This window comes from Pseudorca crassidens, chromosome 6 (assembly GCF_039906515.1).
Source record: "Pseudorca crassidens isolate mPseCra1 chromosome 6, mPseCra1.hap1, whole genome shotgun sequence".
In the NCBI taxonomy this organism is placed as follows: Eukaryota; Metazoa; Chordata; class Mammalia; order Artiodactyla; family Delphinidae; genus Pseudorca; species Pseudorca crassidens.
The window spans coordinates 23,104,122-23,129,007 of record NC_090301.1 but is presented as its reverse complement, the minus strand read 5'-3'; the positions used below and the strand labels follow the sequence as shown (position 1 = coordinate 23,129,007).

The window sequence follows — 24,886 nt, the reverse complement described above, 5'->3', positions numbered from 1 at the left end:
GGTAAATGAGTTCATTGGGATGGACCCTAATCAATTTGACTAGTGTCCTTATAAGAAGAGGAGATTAGAACACAGATCCATACAGATAGATGGCTATCTGTCTTTACATGGAAGACCATGTAAAGACACAGGGAGAAGAGAGCCTTATACAGCCAAGAAGAGGCCTCAGAATGAAACCAGCCCTGCCAACACCTTGATTTGGGACTTCTAGCCTTCAAAAGAATGAGAAAATAATTTTTTGTTGTTTAAACCACCAAGTCTGTGGTACTTTGTTATGGCAGCCCCAAACTAACACACCCTTAAACCTCTCTGTGGTGTCAAAGGAGGAGACCACCACTCAGTATATGAAACAAACAAACAAAACTGAATTTGTCATATACATGAGTGAGAAAGATTATACTTGTCAGAGCTATATCCATTGAGCAAACCCATTTGCTGATCTCATATCCAGTTTTCGTAAAGAGTTTACTTTGGATTGTGTTGGTTATAGAAGCAAAAATAGGTTAGGTGAGTCTTAGAAGGTAGTTGTGTTGGTTATTGAAGCTCGTTTTTTGTCTGTTACCCAGGAGGAAAAAGGTTAATATCAGCCTTAGGAACACGTTTACTGTAGTGAATCTGGCCAAATGGCTGGCTGGCTTTCAAATCATGAGTCTGATGCGGTTTGGCTTTTCTAGCAGTGTTTACTGAAGTTAGTTGTCATTGATTAATTAGATAGGTTTAAAACCAGTTCTGGTTGTTTACTTGTAAGCAGGACTATGGAACAGTTACTAATTGATTGGACAAGTTTAAGACTAGTCTGGTGTTTGTTAACATGGCTATAGAACAATGAGTCCTTCCTGGGAGAGTGGCAATTTCTTTTTTTCTCAGCGATCAACAAAAATTGAAAAGTAGAACAAAAATAGAAAATAAGACTACCATTAATCTATGAATGGCAATATCTCTTACTTGCGTAGGCACTATACGAATCACTTTACACAAATTTTTCCAACTGTAAATAAGAATTTAAATAAGAATTTTAAATATTACCAATTTCATATGGTAGAGATTGAGTTAAGATATGTAAAATACTTAGCATAGTATTTAGACAAATGAAAAATATTACCAGTAACTTTCTAATGAGCTGAGTTCTAAATCCTGCAATTTCACTCCAGTATCACAATCTTTACCACCAAAATATACTATCTTTCATAATAAAATGCACATATAGTATGATATCATTTTATGTGTAACTGAGGTAGATAACATGACACAGAAGCGTGAATGTATGTGCACAGGCTACTCCATGTAATACACAAAAGACACTATGTACAGTGGTCACATCTAGGGATGACCTGAGATAGGAGACTAAATTTTCATTGGAGAGTCTTCTGTAACATTTGACTTTTTTCAACCATATTCCTTTATTTCTTTCCTCTAATAAAATATAGTTAATAGAAAATTGTGTGGATGCTTTTACTAAGAAGGGCATGAAGGAACTTTCTGGAAATGTTCTATATCTTAATCTGAATGGCAGCTACACAGAAATATACATAGATAAAAATTGAGCTAAGCCTCTAAAATTTGTGCATAATTTATGTTATATGTTACTAAGGGTACTTTAACACATCAAAAAGACATTTTAAAAGTTAGCCTTGTTTAAAAACAAAAACAAAAATATGACCAAAATCTTCTGAGTTGGGAAGGCCCATTTTATATTTTCAAGTTTGTTAATTTTTTTTTCAAAAGAATATTTCATCCATTGGTTAAATAAATAAGTCATTATAATGAGAAGGGAAGTTTGTGAATCTCAGTCGTTTAATGATTTTAGTGATGGTTTGTTTGGTTGCTTATTTTATGATTACTTGTGATTTTATATTTTATGATTATTTCATTATTTTATATTAGGCCTAATTTTTTTAAGAGTTTTAAAACTTTTGAGTATTAGGCTTCTGTAAGTATTATTTTAGTATTTTTTTCAACTTTTCACATGGCACTATTGATAGTAGAAAAGCTTTTAATAACTAAAGAGGTAAGATTAATCTTCTTCCATAGGGTTTACATCAGTCAGGTTATGCTAGGGTGTGTTATGGCAACACAGTCTCCAAATCACAGCAACATTTATATCTTGCTCGTGGTCTGTGTCCTCCGTGAGTTGGAAGGGAGAGCTCTCCTCATCATACTCACCTGGGATCCAGGATCATCTCGCAGCCACCTTGAATGGTACTGGTTTCTGCCATAAGAAAAAGATATCCAGGGAGGGTGTTGTACCTCTAATTGAATGCTAGAAAGGCGTGGTTGGAGAGAGCATGAGAAGGGTGCTACATGTCATTTCCAGTCACAACTCTTGGGCCAGAACTCATTACATGGCTCCACACAGCCACGGGGGGGCCAGGAGGTACACATCTACCAGAAAGGAAGAACACTGGAAAAAAAGCTAGCAAATGGCACTAAAAATTTGCCTCCGTCTTCTCACCCCAATTTCTTGCACATAAAATGTTAGATTACTTTGCAACAAAACAGAGGTACTGTCTTGGCTCTGGCATTCTTTGCTTCTGCCATCATGGATTAGTGCTTCTGTTTTCTCATCTCCAAAATGGGAATTACAATACTACCCGTCTCATTGAGTTGTTCTGAGAATTAAATGTGATAATGAAAGTAAAGCACTTAGCACAACACTTTAAGTACATAATAAGCACTCACTAAATGTAAAGCTGCCTTTTTTACCTGGAGTCATCAGTTATCTCCATGTAGTTGTTTAAAACATTAAGACACAATGGCATAGTCAGTGGCTAAATATGCTAGTGGGTTAGAACCAAGTCATGGCAAAGGAATGGAAGGAATAAGACAGTGCACATTTCATGTCATGACTGATCAAGATAAAAAATGAATGTTGGAAAGAAGATCCAGCTATTTACCAAAAAATAAGCATATCTGGTGAGTGTAGATTTTTTCCAATTTTCAGTTGTGATCTTCATGTAACTGGTTACTTTTTCACTTAACAACTGTTTATGAAATCTTACCAGAGCTGTCTTGGGCTTTGGGGGTGATAGAGTGGTGGACAAAACAAACAACTTTTTCTTATGGGACTTAATTGTAGTGGGTGGAAAACTAACAACAAACAGGGAAACAAGTAATTTTATTACTTGTTTATTATTGTTATTAATTTCATTAAGTAATTTTAGTTAATGATGAGTGATACAAAAGAAACAAAACAGGGTGACCTATTTGTTGGGTACCAACATCTGCTGAAATAGTTAAACGCTGGAGTCTCACGGGCTTAATACAGTAGAAGCTTAGTTCTCATTCATAGACTGTCCAGTCAGCAGGTCCTGACCGGTGGCTTTTCTCCTTGTGGTGGTTCAGAAACCCAGACTCCTTCCATCTGTGCTCTGCCATATTCCAGAAGCTCCTCTGCCTTCAGCCTGCAAACAGACAAAAATAAAGAGCTTAGAGGATTGTGTGGGATATTTTGCAGGCCAGGGCTATGCTGGACTTATTTCACAATTGCCCACGTTTCACTGGGCAGAACTCAGTCACATGGCCGCACCTGACCTCAAGTCTGGCTGAGTGCCCAAGGGGAAAAGAAAAGCAGTTTCACAGAAGTTTCTGCTACTGTAATGAGAGGATATAATGGGGGGGGAGAATATTTGATAACAGACATCACTGGAAAGGTTCTATTGGAGTTGAAAGCAGAATGGGAAGAAGGACAAGGGCATGTGTATAGCTTCCTGGAAACATCCAAGGTAGAGAAAATAAGATGTACAAAGGCAGGAACATGCTAGGCCTGTTAGAACAGAAACGACAGTGTGACAGTGTTATGCTTTGGTGTCTATAGTTACTTATTTATCCTGACAGGAAACAGGAGGTTTCTGGATCAGAGCTCACGCCATTTATTTGCTCACAGAGCAGCTCATGTTGATTTTCCATCCCCCAGTTCCCCATGGGAAGAAGCAGTGAGAACCAGGTGTACCCTGTGGGGACAGTGGGGTTACGTACCATGGAAAGGAACCGCCACATTATGAAACCCAGTGCCCCTCCACTACTGCGGTAGAAAGAGAAAGAGAAACCTTTGTTCTGAAATGTAAGCAAATCCACTATAGGAGGAGGCGGGGAAGGGCTTTAGACTTCCCAACACTGTAATGTAAACAAGTGCCTCAAGGGGAGGTACCCCTAAATCTCTCCGGAAGTCTCCATCTTCAGGGTTGCTATTCAAGCATCTTTTGACATCCAAGTGCAGTACTCTGCTCAGAAAGCCCTGACCTTATCAAAACATGAAAAGAATCATGGAGCAAAATGCGTGAGAAGGGAGAATGGTAAAGGATGAGGTCAGATAGTCAGACAGAAGCCAAATAATACAGAGCTTTCGGAACTAAGTAAAGAGTTTAAAATTTATTCTACATGCAATGGTAATTGTTTGGATGGCTGTAAGAAGCAGCATGGCATGATCTGATTCAGGTTTTATTGATCACTTCAGTGGCTGAGAGAGAAATCGATGGGGAGTAGGGTGAGGGTAGGAGCGGGGAGATGAGTAAGGATGCCCCTGCTGTTCTCTTGCTCCATGCGATGATGTCCTGCACCAGAGTGGTGACAGTGGAGCAGAGCAGAGGTGGGCAGCGTAAGGGCGTATGTTGAGGAAGGAACTGATATACTGGATAAGGGGTGGGGTGGAGGTAGGGAAAGAAAGAGTTATTCTAATTCTCAGGTGTTTTTTTAAATTTTTATTTTATATTGGAGCATAGTTGATTAACAATGTTGTGTTAGATTCAGGTGTACAGCAAAGTGATTCAGTTATTACTATACACGTATCTATTCTTTTTCAAATTATTTTCCCACTTAGGTTATCACAGAATATTGAGCAGCGTTCCCTGGGCTATACAGTAGGTCCTTGTTGGTTATCAATTCTCAGGTTTTTGACTGCCTAGGTTTTTTGTTTGAGCAACTAGTGATGCCATTTACTTAAAGGGAAAGATTTGGCAGGGGTCCAGAGAGGCAGTTGGGAAGTAGTAAATCAAAAAGTCTCCTTTTGCATATCATGTCTAACATGCTGTATCAGACAGGTCACAAGCAGGAAACAGATGATACATGGAGTACACTCAAGTTGAATGGTTACAGAAATATGAACAGGGTTAAGGGACCAAACACAGCACCCAAACGCTAGCAACAATAGAAAGCTATTACTACCACTAGGTCTGAAGGGGCTGGGGAAGGAGAACATTACTGAACAGTGTGAGCTGTAACCATTGGAGAGGACTTGCACAACATAAGCAGTGGAATTAGGTAGAGGGCAGAGCCAGTAAGAAAATCACAGCTGAACAGGAAGGGAGCTGAAGTGATCATTTATCCATCTTCTGTATAGTTCCACTCTTCCATATCCTGCTGGTGGTTTTCTCTTACTGAATCCAACCAGAAGACAGAGAACCTGAGAGCCCACAGTGATGTAGTTAGTAGAGATCAGGGCACAGAGAGGGAAGGGCTACATGGGGATTTAATCTGAGAGACAAATAGAAAAAACAGCACTGATGCTGATAAGACTCCTTCGTGGGGTCTTAGGAGGCAGATAGATAGCTAAGAGTAGAGATGTTGATTTGGACATCATCACTATTTCAGTGGCCTATCTAGCATGTACTAAGAGCTAATATTTGTAAGCTCTTACTTTGTGATAGGCACTGTTCCAACATTTCACATGCATTATCTCATTTAATTCTCAAAACAGACCTATAGGTTAAATATCATTATCTCATTGGACATGGGTAATAGCGTTTAACCTATAGATTTGTTTTGAGAATTACTTGAGGCAACAGAAGCACAGTGAAGTGAAGCAACCTGTTTAAGTTCACATAGCTATTTGGTAGCAGAGCCAAGAATTAAGCTCCAGATGTTTTTATCCCCAGAGTCAATAATGGAAACCATTATTGCATACAGCTTCTCTGAGAGAATCAAATACTGGAGCAGTGACACGTTAGGTCACATGATTTTTTTTGTTTTTTGGTTTTTTTTGGTAAGACCCTTCCCTTTTTTTTCATTTTTTTCCACTTTTTGAAAGAAAACAATTCTGACAAGAATTCATCAAAGAAGATATTCTGAAATTTAATGCCCTGGTGTGGGTATTGGTTTTGATTAAGGCTGTTCGAAGACTAGAATATTAGTAACCCACATATTCCCTATACCACAAAAAAAGAGTAGATTCACTTTTATCTTGGAAACAAAGCTGGATAGAAAAGCTTTTTTAACTTTTCTTAATTCATGAAACATTTATCTTCGAGTCAGGTTTTGTTATAGCAGCACAAATGTGGTCCATCAGCATTTCCATTATAACCCCATATTTCCAGGGCTTTTCAAGAGTGCCTTAGAGATTCTACTTTGAATTAAAACTTGGCATTCAGGATTTGAATCAGAAAACTCCATTTTCCTTACCAATTAATCAAATAGTTTAGAGGTTCTCAGTTTAGAAGAGGACCAAACATAAAACTTTTATTAATGCAAAAAGTATTTTAAGACCAATTTACTAACAAATATTTTAAAATATTAACACTCACTATACAACTATAATATTATATAACTATTTATATTAGTTCTCAAAAAAGTTAACCATAAACACTCCTAAGATAATATATGAAAGATAACCATAACATCTTATACTTTGCCTTTTTGGCTTTGTAAGTAATTTATCTCTACTTTGGGAATTTGGGTGATTGGAAGTCCTCAGCATAATTGGTTTAATGTTATTAACAGTATCAAGATACTGAACCAGAAGAGCCTAAGTAGGGGGAATCCTGAGAGGGCGCCAGAGTATTTCAACATATTTTTATGAATTTAAATTCATGTGGGGAAATTTTGCATTCTGTACAAAGGGATTAACAGCATGCATTAATTCTGTAAATAGATATTTGAAATATAATGTGCTGAATGCAATGGCAGTAATGAGGATTGAATAAGTTTAGTTACAAAGCCTTTCCACTTAGTTCCAAGCTATTCCATGAATGTTCTGCAACAACGAGGGGGCATGATGATGACCCTGTGTCTTTAATATCTCATTCTGCAGTCTTTTCTTTAATCTCTCCCCCAGCCTTAAATGGTTTAGGATTAAGTAAGCACAAGGTAGTGAATGAAAGTAGATGAAGCCTTTTGAGTAAACCTGCTCTCCTGACTGACTTCTCTCCAGCCACACTGGCCTCCTTGCTATTCCAGAAACAAACCAGGCAAACTCCCACATTGAGATTTGTTCTAGCTTTTCTTCTTCCTGGAATGCTTTTCCTCCAGATGTCTGCTTGCCTAACTCCCTTACTGCCTCATTCTTGGTTCAAACCCTGCTTTCTGAGCGTGGTCAAACTCCATCACTCTACTTGATAATTCAATTTGCCCTTAGCCCTTCAATCCCAGGACTCATGACACCCCTTACCCTACCTGGCTTTTCTTCTTTCCACAATATTTACTATCTTCTAACACACTTTGTACCTTTTAAAAATATTTCTTATCTTCTAGCACACTTTGTACGTTTGTACTTTCCCTCTCCCCCTGGAATGTAAGGTCAGTGAAGACAAGCTTCTTTGTTTTATTCACTGACATATTCTAAGCACCTAGAATTGTGCTGAACATATATTAATTGCTCAAAGATATTTGTTAAATGAATAATACACTGTTGAATGAAATCTGAATTTCTGCCTATAACAAGAATCTACAAACAACCTTCCAGATATAACTTTCTCTGTTCCCTGGTTCTTCTATGGAATTTGAGTTATTTCCCTAAGGTAGGTAAGAATGCTCTTTGAACATCAGTGTCAAAATGAAAGGTCCCACATTTAAATCCTTTTTGTAATGTGTTATGGGCCCATTTTTCTTAAAATTGTTTAAACTAAAACTTGGAAATTTTGTGGTTAAATTGAATTTTGGTTTTAGCTATTGTTTGGAACAGATGACCTGAATGGGTAGATGCAAAGTATGTTTTTCACAAAACAAATGCTTATTTTACTGGGCACATTTGTAACATTTTTTTATACTTGTAATGATATTAATACCAAACTGTGAAAGTTTATGAATTAAAATGTGATCTTGTGATTAAAAAGGAGAAAGAACCCCACACCCTCAGCAGTGGTGAAAATGTGCTGAAAACAAGGGCTTTCTATAAGGGCTTCACTACTTGGCACCATGGCTTGAAAGCTATGTTAATTGCAGAATAGAGTCAGTTAGTGAGAGTTCACCGCCGGCTCAGTGGTATAAAAGTGAGGACCCTGGAATTTCAGTGTAGATACTAATGCTGTTGGCACACGCACCAGCACAGCCCTGTCTGATTCTGAATGGTAGCTGACAGCAAAAGCTAGCCTTTTCTCCCATGAGTATGTATTAGTTTTATTTATGGACTTAAACATTACTTTGAAACAAATAAGATCTGTTATCTTTCCTTTTCTTTTCACATAGTAAATTGAATTTATTTGATTTGTATTTCTGCTTTGTTTTCTTAGGGTAAATGTGAGCAGTCCCTCTATGGTCACATGCATTCCATCAATGATGCCACCTTCACTCCTAGGGTGAGTTCAGTTCTCCCAATAAATTATTTTACTGCTTCATATATACAAATTCATTTTAATGAAACAAAGTTCCAGAAAAAAATGGCACGTTAACAGGGTGAGAGAACAAATTTGAGAATTAATTATAGCAGTGAAAATAATATATATGTAGTATAGGGTTACAGAAGTTTAAAACACACACACGATACAGTGGTAGAAACAAGGAGGAAATCTGTTGTACTTAACTCCACTTAAACACATTTTTAAAAAGCTTTTTGTCTAATGTGGGCTTCAAGAAAGTAAGTGGGATATAAACTTGTAAATTTTAAAGTAAAATCACAAAATAATCACAAAATAATGAAAATGCTTGAAAGGAAACGTATAAAAAATGTTAAAGAAATAGGGCCTTTCTTCAGGTTAGAATAGAGCAACCTTGATTTGACAGTTCTTCAGTTCCTCATGGACAGCTTTCACATATGTCTTTCTTTATGTAAACTGATGACATAGCATAAATATTTATCTGCAGTTTGAGATGTGTAGATATCAGGATGATTTCACCAGTGATGAAGATTGTTAAATATGGCTTTGAGTTTCTGTGCCAATTGGGGTTGTCTCTAAAAGAGTTCAGATAGTAATCGTGGAAGGATGATTTAAGTTTGTTCCTTCTCAGATGAAAGCAATTTGACTAGATAGATGACCTCTCAAGTCCCTTCAAACTCTGTGATTTAATTATAGCTAACATTTTAATTTGGCTCTAAGTTCCCAGGAGAGTGTAAATCTTAATTCCATACTCCTCTTTCTTTTCCAATTAGCTAAAAAAGAAATCTGATAGATCACCTACATCTAACTTCAAAATGACAGCTTAGTCAAAACTCCATTACTATCATGCTGTTATTATTCTTTCAGAGAGAGAAAAATATTCAGTAAAAATCATTTCTACTAAAGGAATGTTGTTTACCTCAACTGAAATTGTGCTGGTGTCGTCAGCCCTGGAATGTTCATGATTGGCTCAACTAAAATTAAATTCTAACAAATTTGTCTTAGTAAGGAATCTCCATTTGACTGACTCTATTGAGCCAATATATTATGGATTAGTTCTAAATACCAAGTAAAATTTTATTTCTAGCAGAGTATAGAACCATTTAAGCACTATGGACCCACATGATAGGATATTTATGTTAAAAAATCTATTAAGTGGCCTAGAGCTTCACATACCCCAGGAAAATTAAGTAGAAGCTAAAATGAAGTAAACTAATATTTTGTAAGTCAGGCATTTATTTTGGTAAGCAATATCATAGCTGAAAAAGACGTACCATTTAACATCCTAAAAAGTAAAATTAATAAATATGGAAATAGCCAAATTAGACTTAGTCAGCAGTCAAGGGGCACATACATTAATTATGTATATTTCAAAAGCAGGATGTTGAATATGTGGTCCAGGTGTCCAATATCAAAGTGGCTAATCCGTTTTTGCTTACACACTTTGTTCATACCAAGGGGACTATTACAACCCTATTCCAAATCAATATCCCAAAGCCTCATTGAATTTTTCCATTAATTTATCTCTTCTTCACTGGAAATAGTTAATATACTATTAAGGAAGTGATGTTTTGTTATGATGAATGACACTCTTAAGTAAAATTTTCCATCACTCGTGTCAACTGTTTTGAAAACTGTCGTATTTCACGTACCCGGTAGGGAATGTCAAGAGGGAGGAGGCAGCAGTAACTGAAAGACTTCCAGGATGTCTCAAGCACATGGCATCGTGACACAGTTCACATTCAAACCTCCGGCAAAGTTGTGGTCATAAATGCATCATGCGGTACATACATGGCAGGCAGAGATTTGAATTATTTAGTGTTAGTTCTGCTAATTGTCTGATGCCTTAGGGATATGCATTCAAGTTACATTACCAGTTAAAAATGCGTTCAGCTGTTTACATAAACACAATTTTAGGAAAAGTCTACAATTTTAGATTTGTAAGCAGAAATAAAAAATGTAAAACTCAGTGTTATCCAGCTAACAACCAAGAATCACGGAAACAAATATGCAATATACAGTATATATATATGGTTCTGTAAAGCTGTATAAGTTGAATTTTATTTCTATGTTATAATGTTAGGGCTCTGATGTCTTCACCTCTGGCCGATTTTTCTGTTGGAGATAGACATTTATTTAAAACCTCTTTTTAAAGTAATCTATTAATGAAACACTTTAAGGACCTATGAAAGCTTTTTATTAGGTCAATTTTGTAAAGCAAAACCAAAATATTTTTTAAAAGTTGACAGTAATTGCTGGAATAATATTAATAGACACATACAATTCAATGTAAGTAAAAGAGTGTTTTAAACTATGTAAAAATACATAGCAAGAAAATGAGCAGGGTATTCCTATCAGAGGGAGTCTCCCCAGCCTTCAGTTTTCCAGGAAATTGACCCATAGACTGACTAGGGTAGGGATTCCATCAAGCCTTCTAGAAACTGTTTCTGGTCCTTTTCTAGAGTGATGTTATGGTGGGGTGGGTGTCCTTATCTCTCTGTGGACATTCCCAGCTGTTCTGAGAGACACATAGTCAGGATGACTATGCTGTGCCTGCCTGGTAAGGCCAGGTGAACACTATAAATCAACTCTATTAGAATACCAGTGCATCTTTCCTTGGGAATATTTACCTCCATTTCACACATTCATGCTGGGAATTTAGTCTCAATTCATTAGTTATTAAACGAAATTGAAAGGCTGTGTAGAATCAAAGAAACTACTAGTAGTTCTAGAGGTCTAACCAGCTCATGAAAGGAAACTTCAGACCTACCTCGAGTACTAGTCTCACTTCTTTTAATTGATCTGTTGTTTTATTCTAATACTGTTATATTGATTATTTTAATGTAGAGGTGTATATCTTTATTGCAACTAATTGTATAAAATATGGATATTTTGATTTTGAAGTGAATGATATACTATATAGCCTTAATAGAAGACTAGTCAAATTCTAACTTGTTTCCCACCTGTATAATTCCATGGAAACTGTAACTGCCGTGAATATGGTGAAAGAGAGTGAAGTCTATCAGTTTTATCTTTACAGCAGTTGTGAGTTTTAAACAAATAAGAGGGAAAGGGGTTTAATAGTAATTTGTAGTAAAGTAGACACCCCCTCTGTTGGCCTTGAGTCATGTGGAGGGCAAGAGAAATAATTTCCTGTTTTAGAGAACTTGAAGAAGAGTGTAACTATGAGAAGTCATTCAGGCCAAGAAGGTGAAGGAAGTGTTTGGAACAGAGAGCGGCATTACAGGGGAATTGGTTGATCACGTAATGGATCATTAGAGGATGGAGTAGAAGGGTGTGTGAGAGAGAGGAAGGGTAATGGGATAAGATTAAGGGGCAAACACAGCTCTTTGAAGATGAGAGTCTATGTAATAAGGGAAAACATGCTGGCCTGGGCACCTATCGATAACAGAAATAAGTATAACAATCACATTCTGCATGTCAAAATGGCCATAGAATCAAAATGACTATATCAAAATGAAAAATCAAAAAGCCAAATACTCATAAAATGTGATAGTATAGAAAAAAGATTAAGTCCAGTCCGCATTTCCTATCCCTAGATATCTTACCCTGAGCTTCCTATCCACAGGTATCAGAGGTTATGGATTCAAGATGTCTGATAAAGAGTTGCCCCCGGAAGTGTGGGCTAAGTCAGCTTTAGTTCAAAAGTCATTGAGGGCAGATTGGACTTTCAGAATTAAGTCATGGATCATGGATCAAATGAGATATTTTAAAATCAAAATGTGCCATAACCCCACTGAAATCCTAAGGTAGATTCACTGCTGTGCTTCACTACTGGAAGCTCCCAGTCACTCTCCCTCATTCTTTGAAGGCTAGAGTTCCTGAATCACTGTCTTTCCCTACACATATGGCCCATAGAGCACTCTGATCACTTTCTTGTTGACCACTTTTCCTCCAACACTTCTTTATCCTCAGTCGCATACTCCCAAAGTCAAACCGCGAGCACTTTGTCATTAACTAAAGGCATCACTTCCAAAATCTCAATTTCAAGCATTGCTTTTCTAAAGATACCTGTCTTCCAGCTCTAAGTAGAGCCAGTACAATATTTCCACTTCATTGAGAGCTCTAATCAGCTAAAATCTTACTCAGCATCTTATCACCTTTCTGCCTTCACTTGTCATTTTATCCCAGCCTGGGTTCCTCAGTTGTCATTCTGGCAATTCCACCACAAAGGACTTTGGTTCAATTTGACCTCGTTTTTTCTGTAATGCTTAACTGGCAAATCTACATTCTTTGGCCTATACTGGGACAGACTAAAAAACACTGGAGGAAGCTATACAAACAAACTGGTTTTTTTCTTTAAATTAACTTTAAATTTCCCTTTCCTTGTTTCATTATGTATTATTTGAGTTCAGATGTATCTATATCTATATATCCATAATTTCTTTGACTTTTGAGTGGTGGTATTATTTCTGCATTATATCTTATTCCTCCATGTTGCCCAGAAATCTCCTATATCATTTTCTCCTCAACCATTCAAATATGAACTCCAAGTCAACAACTCCCCTGAAACTCTCTGATTTCCATATTGTTTTATCTAATGACCATTTCTCCATTATTATTAAACTTTACTTTTCATAGTTACTTTTAAAACCTTCTTCTTGAATCCTGAGAAGTAAAATCGCCGTGGCCACTGCTCTTTAAACTACTGTTCTGGATCCTTCTCTACTACCTGACTCCCAAATACTAAACTGTATCAAGACTCAATCTTAAATCTTATTCTCTAGCAGGTTCTCTTCTTGCATCATCTCACTCAAACCTGTGGCTTTTAATTTCATCTGCACGTGATGATTTCTAGGTAAATCCCAATCTTTACTTCAGACTCACTGTTAGCTATTTTGCATCTCACCCTAAATATCTGTATCTCATTTTAATATGCTAAAAATGAAACTATTGCTTTCCCTTTCTCCTAACTGGTTCCTTTCCCCCATCTTTTCATTAGTCATTGTGACCCTATTAATCCCAATGCAGAAGCAGAAGGATCAGTCATGGTTCACAATTGTCTTGGGGCTTTCTGTCTGTTCACTTTTTAAAAAAAATCTCTGTACACTGGAAAGCAGTAAAAAGGAATGAGAAAAAGGACATTTTAAATCTTGTTTGGCTCAATAGCTCCAGCATCTAGTATAGCTTATTTTGCATACTTAATATTAAAAAATGTGATGAATAAATGCAGAGTTTTAGACAAATGAAAGCACACGGATTTCATTACAACATTGTATCATTACATCTTATTTATTTCAACTTTACTGGCTTTCAAAGTCCTGTGGATATTGAACTGCAAGACACAAACTCATTTATTGATAATTCTCACAATAGATTAATTGCTCCTTAGAAAGCTTCTATAAATCATAGTGTTCCATAACTTTGGAGCCCTGGAAAATTACCCAATTGTAGTTATACTTATCTCCTGGTACATTATGGATCCTGGCTTTGCCATTCACAAGATGTATAATCTTTTTTTTTCATTATTTTTTTTTTCCAAACTGATGCAAAAATTCCAAGTTAGTTATTTTATGCAGTAGTTTTCCCCCTAAACAGACTTGTGATAACCACATCTTTTAAATCTGTAAATGATGTTATCAAAATAATCTCAATCTTTGATATCTCACAAAAATGTATATTTTACAATCCACCATGAATATCAAGGCTGCAAGAATAACACATTTCCTATATCCAAATATTTTACAGCTGTACCCAGAAAGAAAAACAACAAAAAAAAGGGAAAATACCATATATGCTGGGTTAAGGGCTAACGTTACCCAAGCAGCCAGAAATAAAGTATCCAAATTATTAGCATTAATTTAATACAGTTATAACTTCAGTAATCACTTTGTCATTGACAATGATTGCTTGAGCACAGGGCTGAGTGCCCCAAGGGCTGGTAGTAGAAGCTGCTGCTACAGACCAGTGCCTCCTCCTCTCTGCCCTGCCAGCTCCCACCTGTGCATCGCCCCATATATACCATGTGTATGTGTATATATAGTTGCTTTACAATGTTGCGTTAGTTTCTGGTGTACAGCAAAGTGGATCATCTATATGTCTATATATATCCCCTCTTTTTTGGATTTCCTTCCCATTTAGGTCACCACAGAGCACTGAGTAGAGTTCCCTGTGCTGTACAGTAGTTTCACATTAGTTACCTATTCTTTACATAGTGGTGAATCATCCCACTTCCCCCGCCCTGGTATCCATACGTCCATTCTCTACGTCTGGGTCTCTGTTTCTGCTTTGCAAATAAGTTCATCTGTATCATTTTTCTAGATTCCACATATAAGCAATATTATACCATATTTGTTTTTCTCTTTCTGACTTACTTCACTGTGTATGACCGTCTCTAGGTCCATCCACGTCTCTGCAGTTTGCACAATTTCATTCCTTTTTATGGCTGAGAAGATGTCTAATCTTGAGTAAATCATTTAGTTCTTTTGTAAAAATGAATGATATAAAGAACAGTGAATATTAGATAATATATATAATGTGTTTAACATAGTACCTGGCAAATCGAAAATGCTATTACTATCACTTCTACTCCTACCACTCCTACTATTACTATCATTATTATTATTACTACTACTACTATTATTCTTGGAGCTAATATTTCTTTCTAGCCATTTGTGTTCAAATAAGTAGACATAAATAAAAGAACAACCACACACAAATATATGACTTTCTTCTATCCTATAATTTAATTTTATTTAATATAATATAAATGTTATAAACATAAAACTGCAGTATATATTTCACACTTTAACAAAAATAAGAAAATGAAATTCTAAAACTATTCTAAATAAGAAATTATGGAATTGTATTAAACTTGAGCTAAATTCCACTAAAAAAAAATGGGCATAAACCTCCATAGGAGTATTTTGTCTGTTTCATATCATAGTATACCATTTAATAATTAGTTAAGAGTTTTAAATTTGATCTGGAATAGATTAATTGCTTTTCCCAAGTTACTAGTATGTGAATATAAATGCATTAATTATCTTTTTTAAAAATCATGAAAAAGTGGGCTTCCCTGGTAGCGCAGTGGTTGAGAGTCCTCCTGCCAATGCAGGGGACACGGGTTCGTGCCCTGTTCCGGGAGGATCCCACATGCCACGGAGCGGCTGGGCCCGTGAGCCATGGCCGCTGAGCCGGCGCGTCTGGAGCCTGTGCTCCACAACGGTAGAGGCCACAACAGTGAGAGGCCCACGTACCGCAAAAAAAAAAAAAAAAAAAAAAAATCATGAAAAAGTAAATACTGCAATTGCCTACCTAAAAAGTTATCCTCACTCCATTTTAGCAAAGGAAGCTCAATTTCTGATATTCTGAATTTTGTTTGTTTTTAACCAATCTCAAACAGAAAGTGCGTAGTATCCATCTTTGGCCATTTTATATAAATAGATACAAATAACATTTAGATCATGCAGCCATTGATCTTCTGAAGGACAAATGATGTCAGGCAGTACTTACACACCAAAAAAATTTAATTTTGTTTACTTCTTCAGCAATACAACTTGATGTCAACTACCATTTAGCTGGGCCAATAATATTGATATTTGATGTCAGTTCTTATTCATTACTGCACCTAGATGATGCATAAGTCAAAACTTTTAGATGCATGGTGAAAAACACTAAAGCAGGTTCTATCTGGGGAAATTGGAGACAACAGCAGAATAGAAAATTAAAACATGTGGAACATGACATTTTCATTTTATGTAATATTTGAATTATTTCAATAATTCCTACATATTAAAAATTAACTTCATATCTTTTAAATTAATGCCATAGTATATATTCTTAAACTAAATCTTTTAGAAAGTAACCTTCTTGCCCTAACATTTTGTGAAGAAAAAATAATTTTTCATAGAAAAATGTGACACAAACAAAAGTGAAGGAAAAAAAGTTTGTGTAAGCAACTATTCAAAGATTAATTAGAGAATATTTTTAAGTGTAATAAATTGATAGAGGTTCTTTAGTTCTACTTTGTTATGTTCTCAGAAATTTAACACTGCATATGACAAAGAAGAAACAATACATTTAAGATATTACCCTGACGCCAAAGTTTAACCTTCAATAACTTCCCTAGTTGGATAAAGGTGATTTATGCCTTTATAGTTTTCTAGATGGTTCCATGAAAATTAGAAACAACATGATCATGCCATATTTCTTGACTTCTTCTTTGACTGTGAAACTGATAATTTGTGTGTATGTGTATATATATATATATATACACACGTATATAGATATTCTTTAGAAGACTTAAAATATTTTGGCATATATAAAAAGTTTAATAATGGAATTTCAACATAACTCTTTACTGAGCACCTGCTATGTCCTGGACACTGCTCTAAATATTAAAGGTTCAGCAATGAACAATACCAAGTTCTACCCTTATGGACCTTATATTCTGGTAAGAACCAGAGACATTAAACAAGTAAACGCATGAATAGTCTCAAGAATAATAAGCGTTATCTATCCAGAATCAATTAGGATAAAGAGTAATAAGGTAAGAGTTGGAGCTTATGATAAAATGGTCAGAGAAGGACTCTCCGAGAGAATGACATTTAAGAAAACCATGCAGTAAGATTTTAAGGAAAACTCAAGCAAAGGCAACAGCAAAGGCCAAGTTCCTGAGATGGTGGAGGTGTGGCAATGTTAGAAGAACAGGGCACGTGGAGTGGACAAGGATTAGATTAAGCAGGTAGAATATCTTACATCTAATAGATAATTGTTAACTTAGGTTGTTCTTATTGGTTAAATGTGGAATGGTTGAGGCTATTTTACAGTAACCTCATAAATGTTTATTTATACAAAAATGCCCTGGCTATGAGAAGCACAATAGATTATTTTGGCTGAATAATACCTTAATATTTTTTAGCCCATAGCCCTTGACATAATTCTTGGTACAAAAAGTAACCAATAAATATTCATTGATTAGGAAATATTAGAAAGCCAGAACTCAAGCGGTATTTTAGAGGACATTCTTTGGACAATGTTCGCTGTGATATGATTAAATTTATTTTATACTATTGATCTTAAAGTATTATTTTAAAATTTATGACATGTTTCAGATTGTCCATGTTTGTTTTGAGCATACAGCTGCCAAAAATTGTTCAAAATATATTTACTACTTTCATAAGAAACAGTGTCACTGGTCAGAGTATTTGGCCATTTAGGCAACTGGTCTTCCAGTACAATGAAGTCTTATTTAAGTAATTTCCACAGTGCAAAAATGTTTTAATGTCAAAATATCAATATAAAATTATACATTTTTCTCTAGTAATGATTAATTGTAGTCAGTCTAAACTTGCATGAGATTTAAAAAGTTTGAAAAACTACATGTATGGTAAATAACATGAGTTTTTCAAGAGATTGCTTTACATATATGAATAATGCCTAATGTATCATACATTATCCCTAAATCACATAATTAGAGCAAAAAGAATTGTCACACCAATTTACTCATAAGCATAATTACAAGAAAATTTAATTATCCCCTTTAATGTGATTTTCTCCACTTATTTTTGTGTTTGGGGGTGAATGTGACCCTATGAATCCATACTTCAAGAAGTAACTGCTATAAAGATGCAGACCTACTAGAGAATGGACTTGAGGACATGGGGAGGGGGAAGGGTAAGCTGGGACAAAGTGAGAGAGTGGCATGGACATATATACACTACCAAACGTAAAATAGATAGCTAGTGGGAAGCAGCCGGTTAACACAGGGAGATCAGCTCGGTGCTTTGTGACCACCTAGAGGGGTGGGAGAGGGAGGGTGGGAGGGAGGGAGATGCAAGAGGGAAGAGATATGGGAACATATGTATATATATAAGTGATTCACTTTGTTATAAAGCAGAAACTAACACACCATTGTAAAGCAATTATACTCCAATAAAGATGTTAAAATTCTTAGTAAGTGCTCTGTAAATATTTGTGGAAATGATTTAGTTGAATAAAAAACCAAATCTTGTTCTAACAAGGAGAGAGACTGGTTTGACCGGATATTTCGCAGTCTGCACAAAAGTCAGCTGTTAATGTGGATATCCAGGTTCCAAGCCCCTCTCTGACCTCTAGTAACTGTAGCAGAAGACTCATATTTCTCTGATTTTCATTTCCTGCCCTGCCCCCTTCATTACTCTGGGAATATAGAAGGATTGGCGTTCTCCCTTGATGAAGGACAACAGATTAATAACGTTAAGTGTCTACATCATTAAAATTGCCATCCCTGGTATATTTCAAGTGTACCATCAACTGTGACTAGTTTTTACTCTTCAGGGGGTCCTCTGATCTCCAGTTCCTTATGTAAATTAATGCAAAAACTGCTCCAGTAGTATCACGTGCTATTCATTTCAAACTCCAAAGGGAATGTTCTGTTTCCTGATTTGGCAAATGGAAAGAACAGAGTGGCAGTGTGCTGAGTTACAGGTTAACAAACAGAATATTGGTCCAACCTGGGATGAAGAGCACTGGGAAAGAAAGCATGATGTTATTCTCAAGTCTGTTGAATCAGATTCATTTATATCTATTTTGTTCTCATGTATAAATATCTCTAAAATGTAAAGTTATAGTAAAATATATTTTATTCCATTTAGGAGGTTTACAAATTATTTTCAACAGATGACTCCATACCTCATTAAGGGCTTAGGATCATGTCTTATCCATTTCTGTTTTGCACCTCTCCTGTCCTCTCTCCCTCACCACACTCCATCACCTGGAACTGGGTCATTCTAACACGGAACACTTATCTGGTAAATATTTAATCAATGACTAAATTTTATTAGAGTCCTTAAAAAAAGAAATTTCATCATCTTTTAAAATTATGTACAAATTTCTTTCTTCAGCTCATCGTAACAAATGAAAGTAGACTAGTGGAGGGATAGAAATGTACTATTCTGGGAAAAGGATGGGTTAGAGCAGCTTGATTAAATGGATCAAAAAGAAGTAAAAGTTTAGCAGTTGACAAACTGGTTTTTAAAAGCATTTGAATGTCCTTTAATTCACAAATTAGAAAACCCATTAGTGTGGGTTGTTTTAGGAAGTAAGATTATCAGTGCAGGCTTCATTCAAATGTTAATAAATATGGGCATATGTGCTTTACTTAAAAAATGGTTGTTTAGAGAAAATAAGTTGATGGGCAGAGGCGAAGAACTCTCAAGCTATAAGCATTTCAACAAAATATATGCTCTGTGTCTGTGTGTGTGTAGCATGTGTGTGAATTACTCAAGTGACCACATTAATTATACATATATGTGTCATATTATAATTGTTTAAACATTGGATGAGAATTCTATTGGCATGTGTTAGTTAAATCTTAAATTTATTTTCCAGTTTCACAGGGAAAGTGACAAGAAAAGATATAAAACTCTAAGCTCTATTCAGGCTTTTCATTGTCTGGCCATGTTCACTAATGAGCCACATTCCACTCCCCCTCCCCCTCCCTCAATATCTAGTATTTTTACCCTCAACTTCTGCTAGTTCCAAGGTCACTATGCCAAAATTAAATAATAATGTGCATCGAAATTCAATTTAAAAGCTTTGAATAAAGACCTTCCATCTGATTTACATATGAATTTATTCCTGACTTTCTTCTTGTTTATCTAATGGATTTGAATTCAATCAGATTGAGTTTCTGATCACAGCAACTGCTTACCAGGTATGTGAATTAGAAATAGCCTCAGAGGATCAAGATGGTGGATAGGAGGACATGGAACTCACCTCCCCCAACAAACACATCAAAAATACATCTAGATGTGGAACAATTCTCACTGAAAACCAACTGGAAGCTGGCAGAAGATCTCTTATACAACCAAATCTTCAAGAAAGATTCCCATATAACCAGGTAGAAAGGAAAGAAAAAAAGTATCAAGACAGGACCAGCACCCTTGGAAGCTATCTGTGAAGAAGAGAAGGTTGATATGGGCAGGCCCTCACCCTGGGAAGCCCCCTTGCCTGCTGGGAGGTCTGCTGGGACAGATGGAGGGACTTGAGGGCCCTGGACTCTGCTCAAGAGGAGTGCTATGTGCTGGCTTGCTAGCAGTCAGTACAGAGATACCCCTGCATTGATGGCTGCCACCTTGCTGCACTTCCCAGCCTGAAATGTGCACCAACTGGGGGCTGCTAGTGCGTGCAGCAACTAGGCAGTGAATTGCAGGAGGATGGGCCCTAAGAGAGGACTCAGTCTAGCTGCACAGAGATAGCCTAGAGGGCCTGGGGTATGGGCCCCACCTCCCAGCACCAGCCTAGCACTGGGTCCAGGATGAACACAGTGGAGAAAAGGACACAACTTTGCTGCTTCTGAGCAAAACCATGGATGCACGGGAGGTGCATAGGTTTACTGTGATCACATGGGCCTCACTTGCTTCAGCACTCGCCTCCTTTGGGACAGAGCATGCACTTAAGGACAACAGAGCCTTATTGAACCCAACACTCAGGGCTTCCACTCCAACAACTGGGGAGCAGACCTCAGCTTCTGACAGGTCTATCAGCCATGGAGCAAAGAGGAGGCCCCACCCAACATCCAGTGCAGGCTCTGGACACCACAACACCAATCACACCCACCAGCAAGGGGCTAATGGCCATCACACACTGAGGAAGGATATGGCTGGCATCTATACCAAAAACAGCCCTTACACCAAAAATATTGGACTTACACAGTCTACACAGGGGTGCTCCCACATAAAAACACCCCTTCAAGACCACAGTAGATAACTGTTTCTCCTAAATTTATAGTGACAGAGAAAGTTAAATAAAATGAAAAAGCGGAGGAACCACTCCCAGTGAAGATAACAAGAGGAGGAACCAATCAAAATTAGACAACTCAGTTGCAAAGATAAAAGCCGATCTAGAAGCAATGAGTAGCAGACTAAATAACACACAAGAATGAGTAAGTGATCTGGAAGATAGAATAATGGAAATCACTCAATCACAACAGCAGACAAGAAGACAAAAAAAAATGTAATGGGATAATATAAATATGCCATCCTATGCATAACAGGGGCTACAGAAGGAGAAGAGAGAAAGAAGGGGATCAAAACTGTATTTGAAAAATTATTGTTGAAAACTTCCCAAACCTTAAGAAGGAAACAGATATTCAGGTACAGGGTACACAGAGCATCCCAAACAAGATGAACCCAAACAGACCCACACCAAGACATATCACAATTAAAATGACAAAATTTAAAGATAAAGAGAAGATTCTAAAGGCAGCAAGACAAAAACGGAGTCAGTTACAAGGGAACCCTCATAAAGATATCAGCTGATTTCTCTACAGAACTGAAGGGAGTGGCATAATATATTGAAAGGGAAAACCCTGCAACCTAGGATACTCTACTTGGCAAAGGACATTATATAATGATAAAGGGATCAATGCAAGAAGAGGATATTACATTCATTAACATATATGCACCCAATGTAGGAGCACCTAAACATATAAAACTAATACTAACAGACATAAAGGTAGAAATTGACAGGAATAAAATAATAGTAGGAGACTTTAATACCCTAGTGACAGCAATGGACAGATCTTCCAGACAGAAAATTAATAAGGCAACAGAGATCCTAAATGACACAATAGACTAGTTGGACTTAATTGATATCTACAGGACACTATGTGCCCCCCCACCAACAAAACCAAACAAACAAAAAAACAGAATATACCTTCTTTTGAACATTCTCTAGGATAGACCACATATAGGGCACAAAACAAGCCTCAACAAATTTAAGAAGGTAGAAATTATTTCAAACATCTTTTCTGACCACAACAGTATGAAAATAGAACTCAACCACGGGGGGAGGGGGGGCAACAAACACATGGAGACTAAACAGTATTCTCCTAAAATACCAATGAGTCAGTGATAAAAATCAAAAAGGAAATTGGAAAATACCTTGAGACAAACAACAATGAAACACTTTGCCTTCCAATGCAGGGAGTGCGGGTTCGATCCCTGGTCAGGAAGCTAAGATCCCACATGCCTCGCAGCCAAAAAACCAAAGCATAAAACTGAAGCAATATTGTAACAAATTCAGGAAAGACTGTAAAAATGATTCAATAAAGACTTTAAAAAGACATCCAAAAAATCTTAAAAAAACACAACCTTACAAAATCTATGGGATGCAACAAAAGTGTTTCTAAGGGGGAAGTTCATAGTGATACAGGCCTTCCTCAAGAAACAAGAAAAGTCTCAAATAAACAACCTAACCTACCACCTAAAAGAATTAGAAAAATGAGAACAAACAAAACCCAAAGTCAGCAGAAGGAAGGAAATAATAAAGATCAGACAGAAAATAAAGTAGAGATCAAAAAAGACAATAGAAAAGATCAATAAAGCTGGTTTTTTGAAAGGATAAACAAAATTGACAAACCTCTGGCCAATATTACATGAACCTCATAAATTCATTTAACTAATCTTGTTAGGTGATAGATATTTTTGTATTCCTATAAATATTCTTGAGCTTTTTTTCTATTAAATTACTTAGAAATTGGTTCTTTCATGTCTGCTCTTAAGATTTGTTAGGTGGGACTGCAGCCATTCTTAATCTAGAGTTAATTATTTCCCCATTTCTGAAGCAAGACACTTCTTTGTGCTCTAGTCCACACAGTGCCCCTGAATCTTGAACTTTTTCAGTCTGGCTACTGGGACAGGCACAATTCCCAGCCTTACGTGAGTGCCTTTCCCTGTTCCCTCTAATCATTTCAAGTGGTTCTTTTCCAGGCCTCTGGGTAGTTTCCTCAAATGCACTTGCCAATCTTTACTCAGCTAAATACTGGAGGAAATTGCTCTGCAGATCTCCAGGGTTCTCTCCTCGTGTACTCTGCTCTGCAAACTTGAGCTGCCTTGTTTCCTTGGACTCTCAGCTTTATCCCCTCAACCTCGGAGTCAGCCATGCACTGTCCAGTTCCCTCTCCCTGTGCTGTGGACTAGAAACTATCAAGGCAGCATGTCACAGCAATCTTCTATGGCTCACATCATTATTTCCTGTATCTCAGTGGTTATTGACCTTTGTTGCCTCATGTACGGTGTCTTGCAAACTATTGTTTCCTGTATCTTGACCATTTTTTTGGATTTTTCACACAGGAGAGTAAACCTGGTCCCTGTTACTCCATTCTCCATTGTGACAGACAGAGGGAGTCTTTTTATCATCTGCCTTTAACTGTCAACAGATTTAATCAGAAGATATGTGATTTTAATGATAATGACATTCTTTTTAAAATTTATAGTTAGCCCTTTCTTCCATAAAAAATAAAGGTTGACAGTGTGTCTGTAGTAAATCTGAATTATAGTCCTGATTGGACCATGGATTTCATGTGAAGGCTTAAACCAGTCCCTTAATTTCTCAAGCCTTCACTTTTCTAATCTGTGGGAGACTTTGATCTGGACAACCTTTATATCCTCTTTCAGAAATGTGTCTATAGTCACTAATGTTTTCCTTAGAAATTGAGAAAAGCTATTGAATTTGAATATATCAGTTAGAAGGCTTTTAAGAGAAACAAGAATGTGTTTTCAACATCTGGTCTTTCTGAAATTTGAATGATCCTTTTTGACTCCATACTTACTAGCAAACCCAGCAGCAAAACTGAAATCTTTCCTTTGACGTACACAGCAATGCCAAACTGAAATAATTTAATATTGTTCTCTCTTCAGATATTAAGTACTAAGCTTTAGTTTTTACTTTATACCTCTTTGGTTTATTCCTTCATATTCCAAAAATCCTCTTGCCCTACTTTGACATTATAGTCAGCACGTTACTATGTAAATATATCATAAATGAGTATTGCAGTGTGACAAGCCATATCACAAGAAAACATCAAGGACCTACAAGACAAAGATCTCATACATGAATATCTGAAATAATGCCAATAATGACACTGAAAATGAAGTAAACTCACATGAGAGTCATAAAATGTATCTCTAGTGCTTTTAGAAGGGGCTCATTGCCAGAGGCAGAATGCATTAATTTCATATGCCATGTTAGGGATTTTCCATTTCTCCTTGAATAAAACGTTAGTTTCAAAAATTGTCCTTAAACTAGAAAGACTCTCAGTGATTTGTTAAACCTTCTTCTCCCCATTACCTTCAGAAATCCACTAATTTTGCACCATATCTGGCAGACAGGAAGTTGGGCTAATGTGTCATCAATTCTACCAGAACTGTGCTTTCAATTTATTCAGCATTTGCAAAATGAAGGGCATTATGCTAGGTTTTGTGGGCGATTCAGCCAAGTAAAGTATTTAGTCCTGCTCCTTGATGAAATACAATATAATTAAAGGATAAAAATCTACACACAAAGTGGATAGCTATCTATCAATGTAATGCAACAAATTTTAGATACCACAAATAGCAAATTAAAGATCAATGGGG

The 24,886-nt window shown here is 36.6% G+C and overlaps 1 protein-coding gene across 1 annotated transcript in view; it reads left to right on the top strand.

The window, feature by feature from the left end:
* Positions 1–24,886, top strand: part of SPAG16 (sperm associated antigen 16) — an 891,359-nt gene that overhangs the window by 605,030 nt on the left and 261,443 nt on the right. The window contains exon 14 of the mRNA XM_067740696.1: positions 8,439–8,504. Coding sequence (XP_067596797.1) covers positions 8,439–8,504 — 66 coding nt within the window. The remainder of the gene's footprint in view (positions 1–8,438; positions 8,505–24,886) is intronic.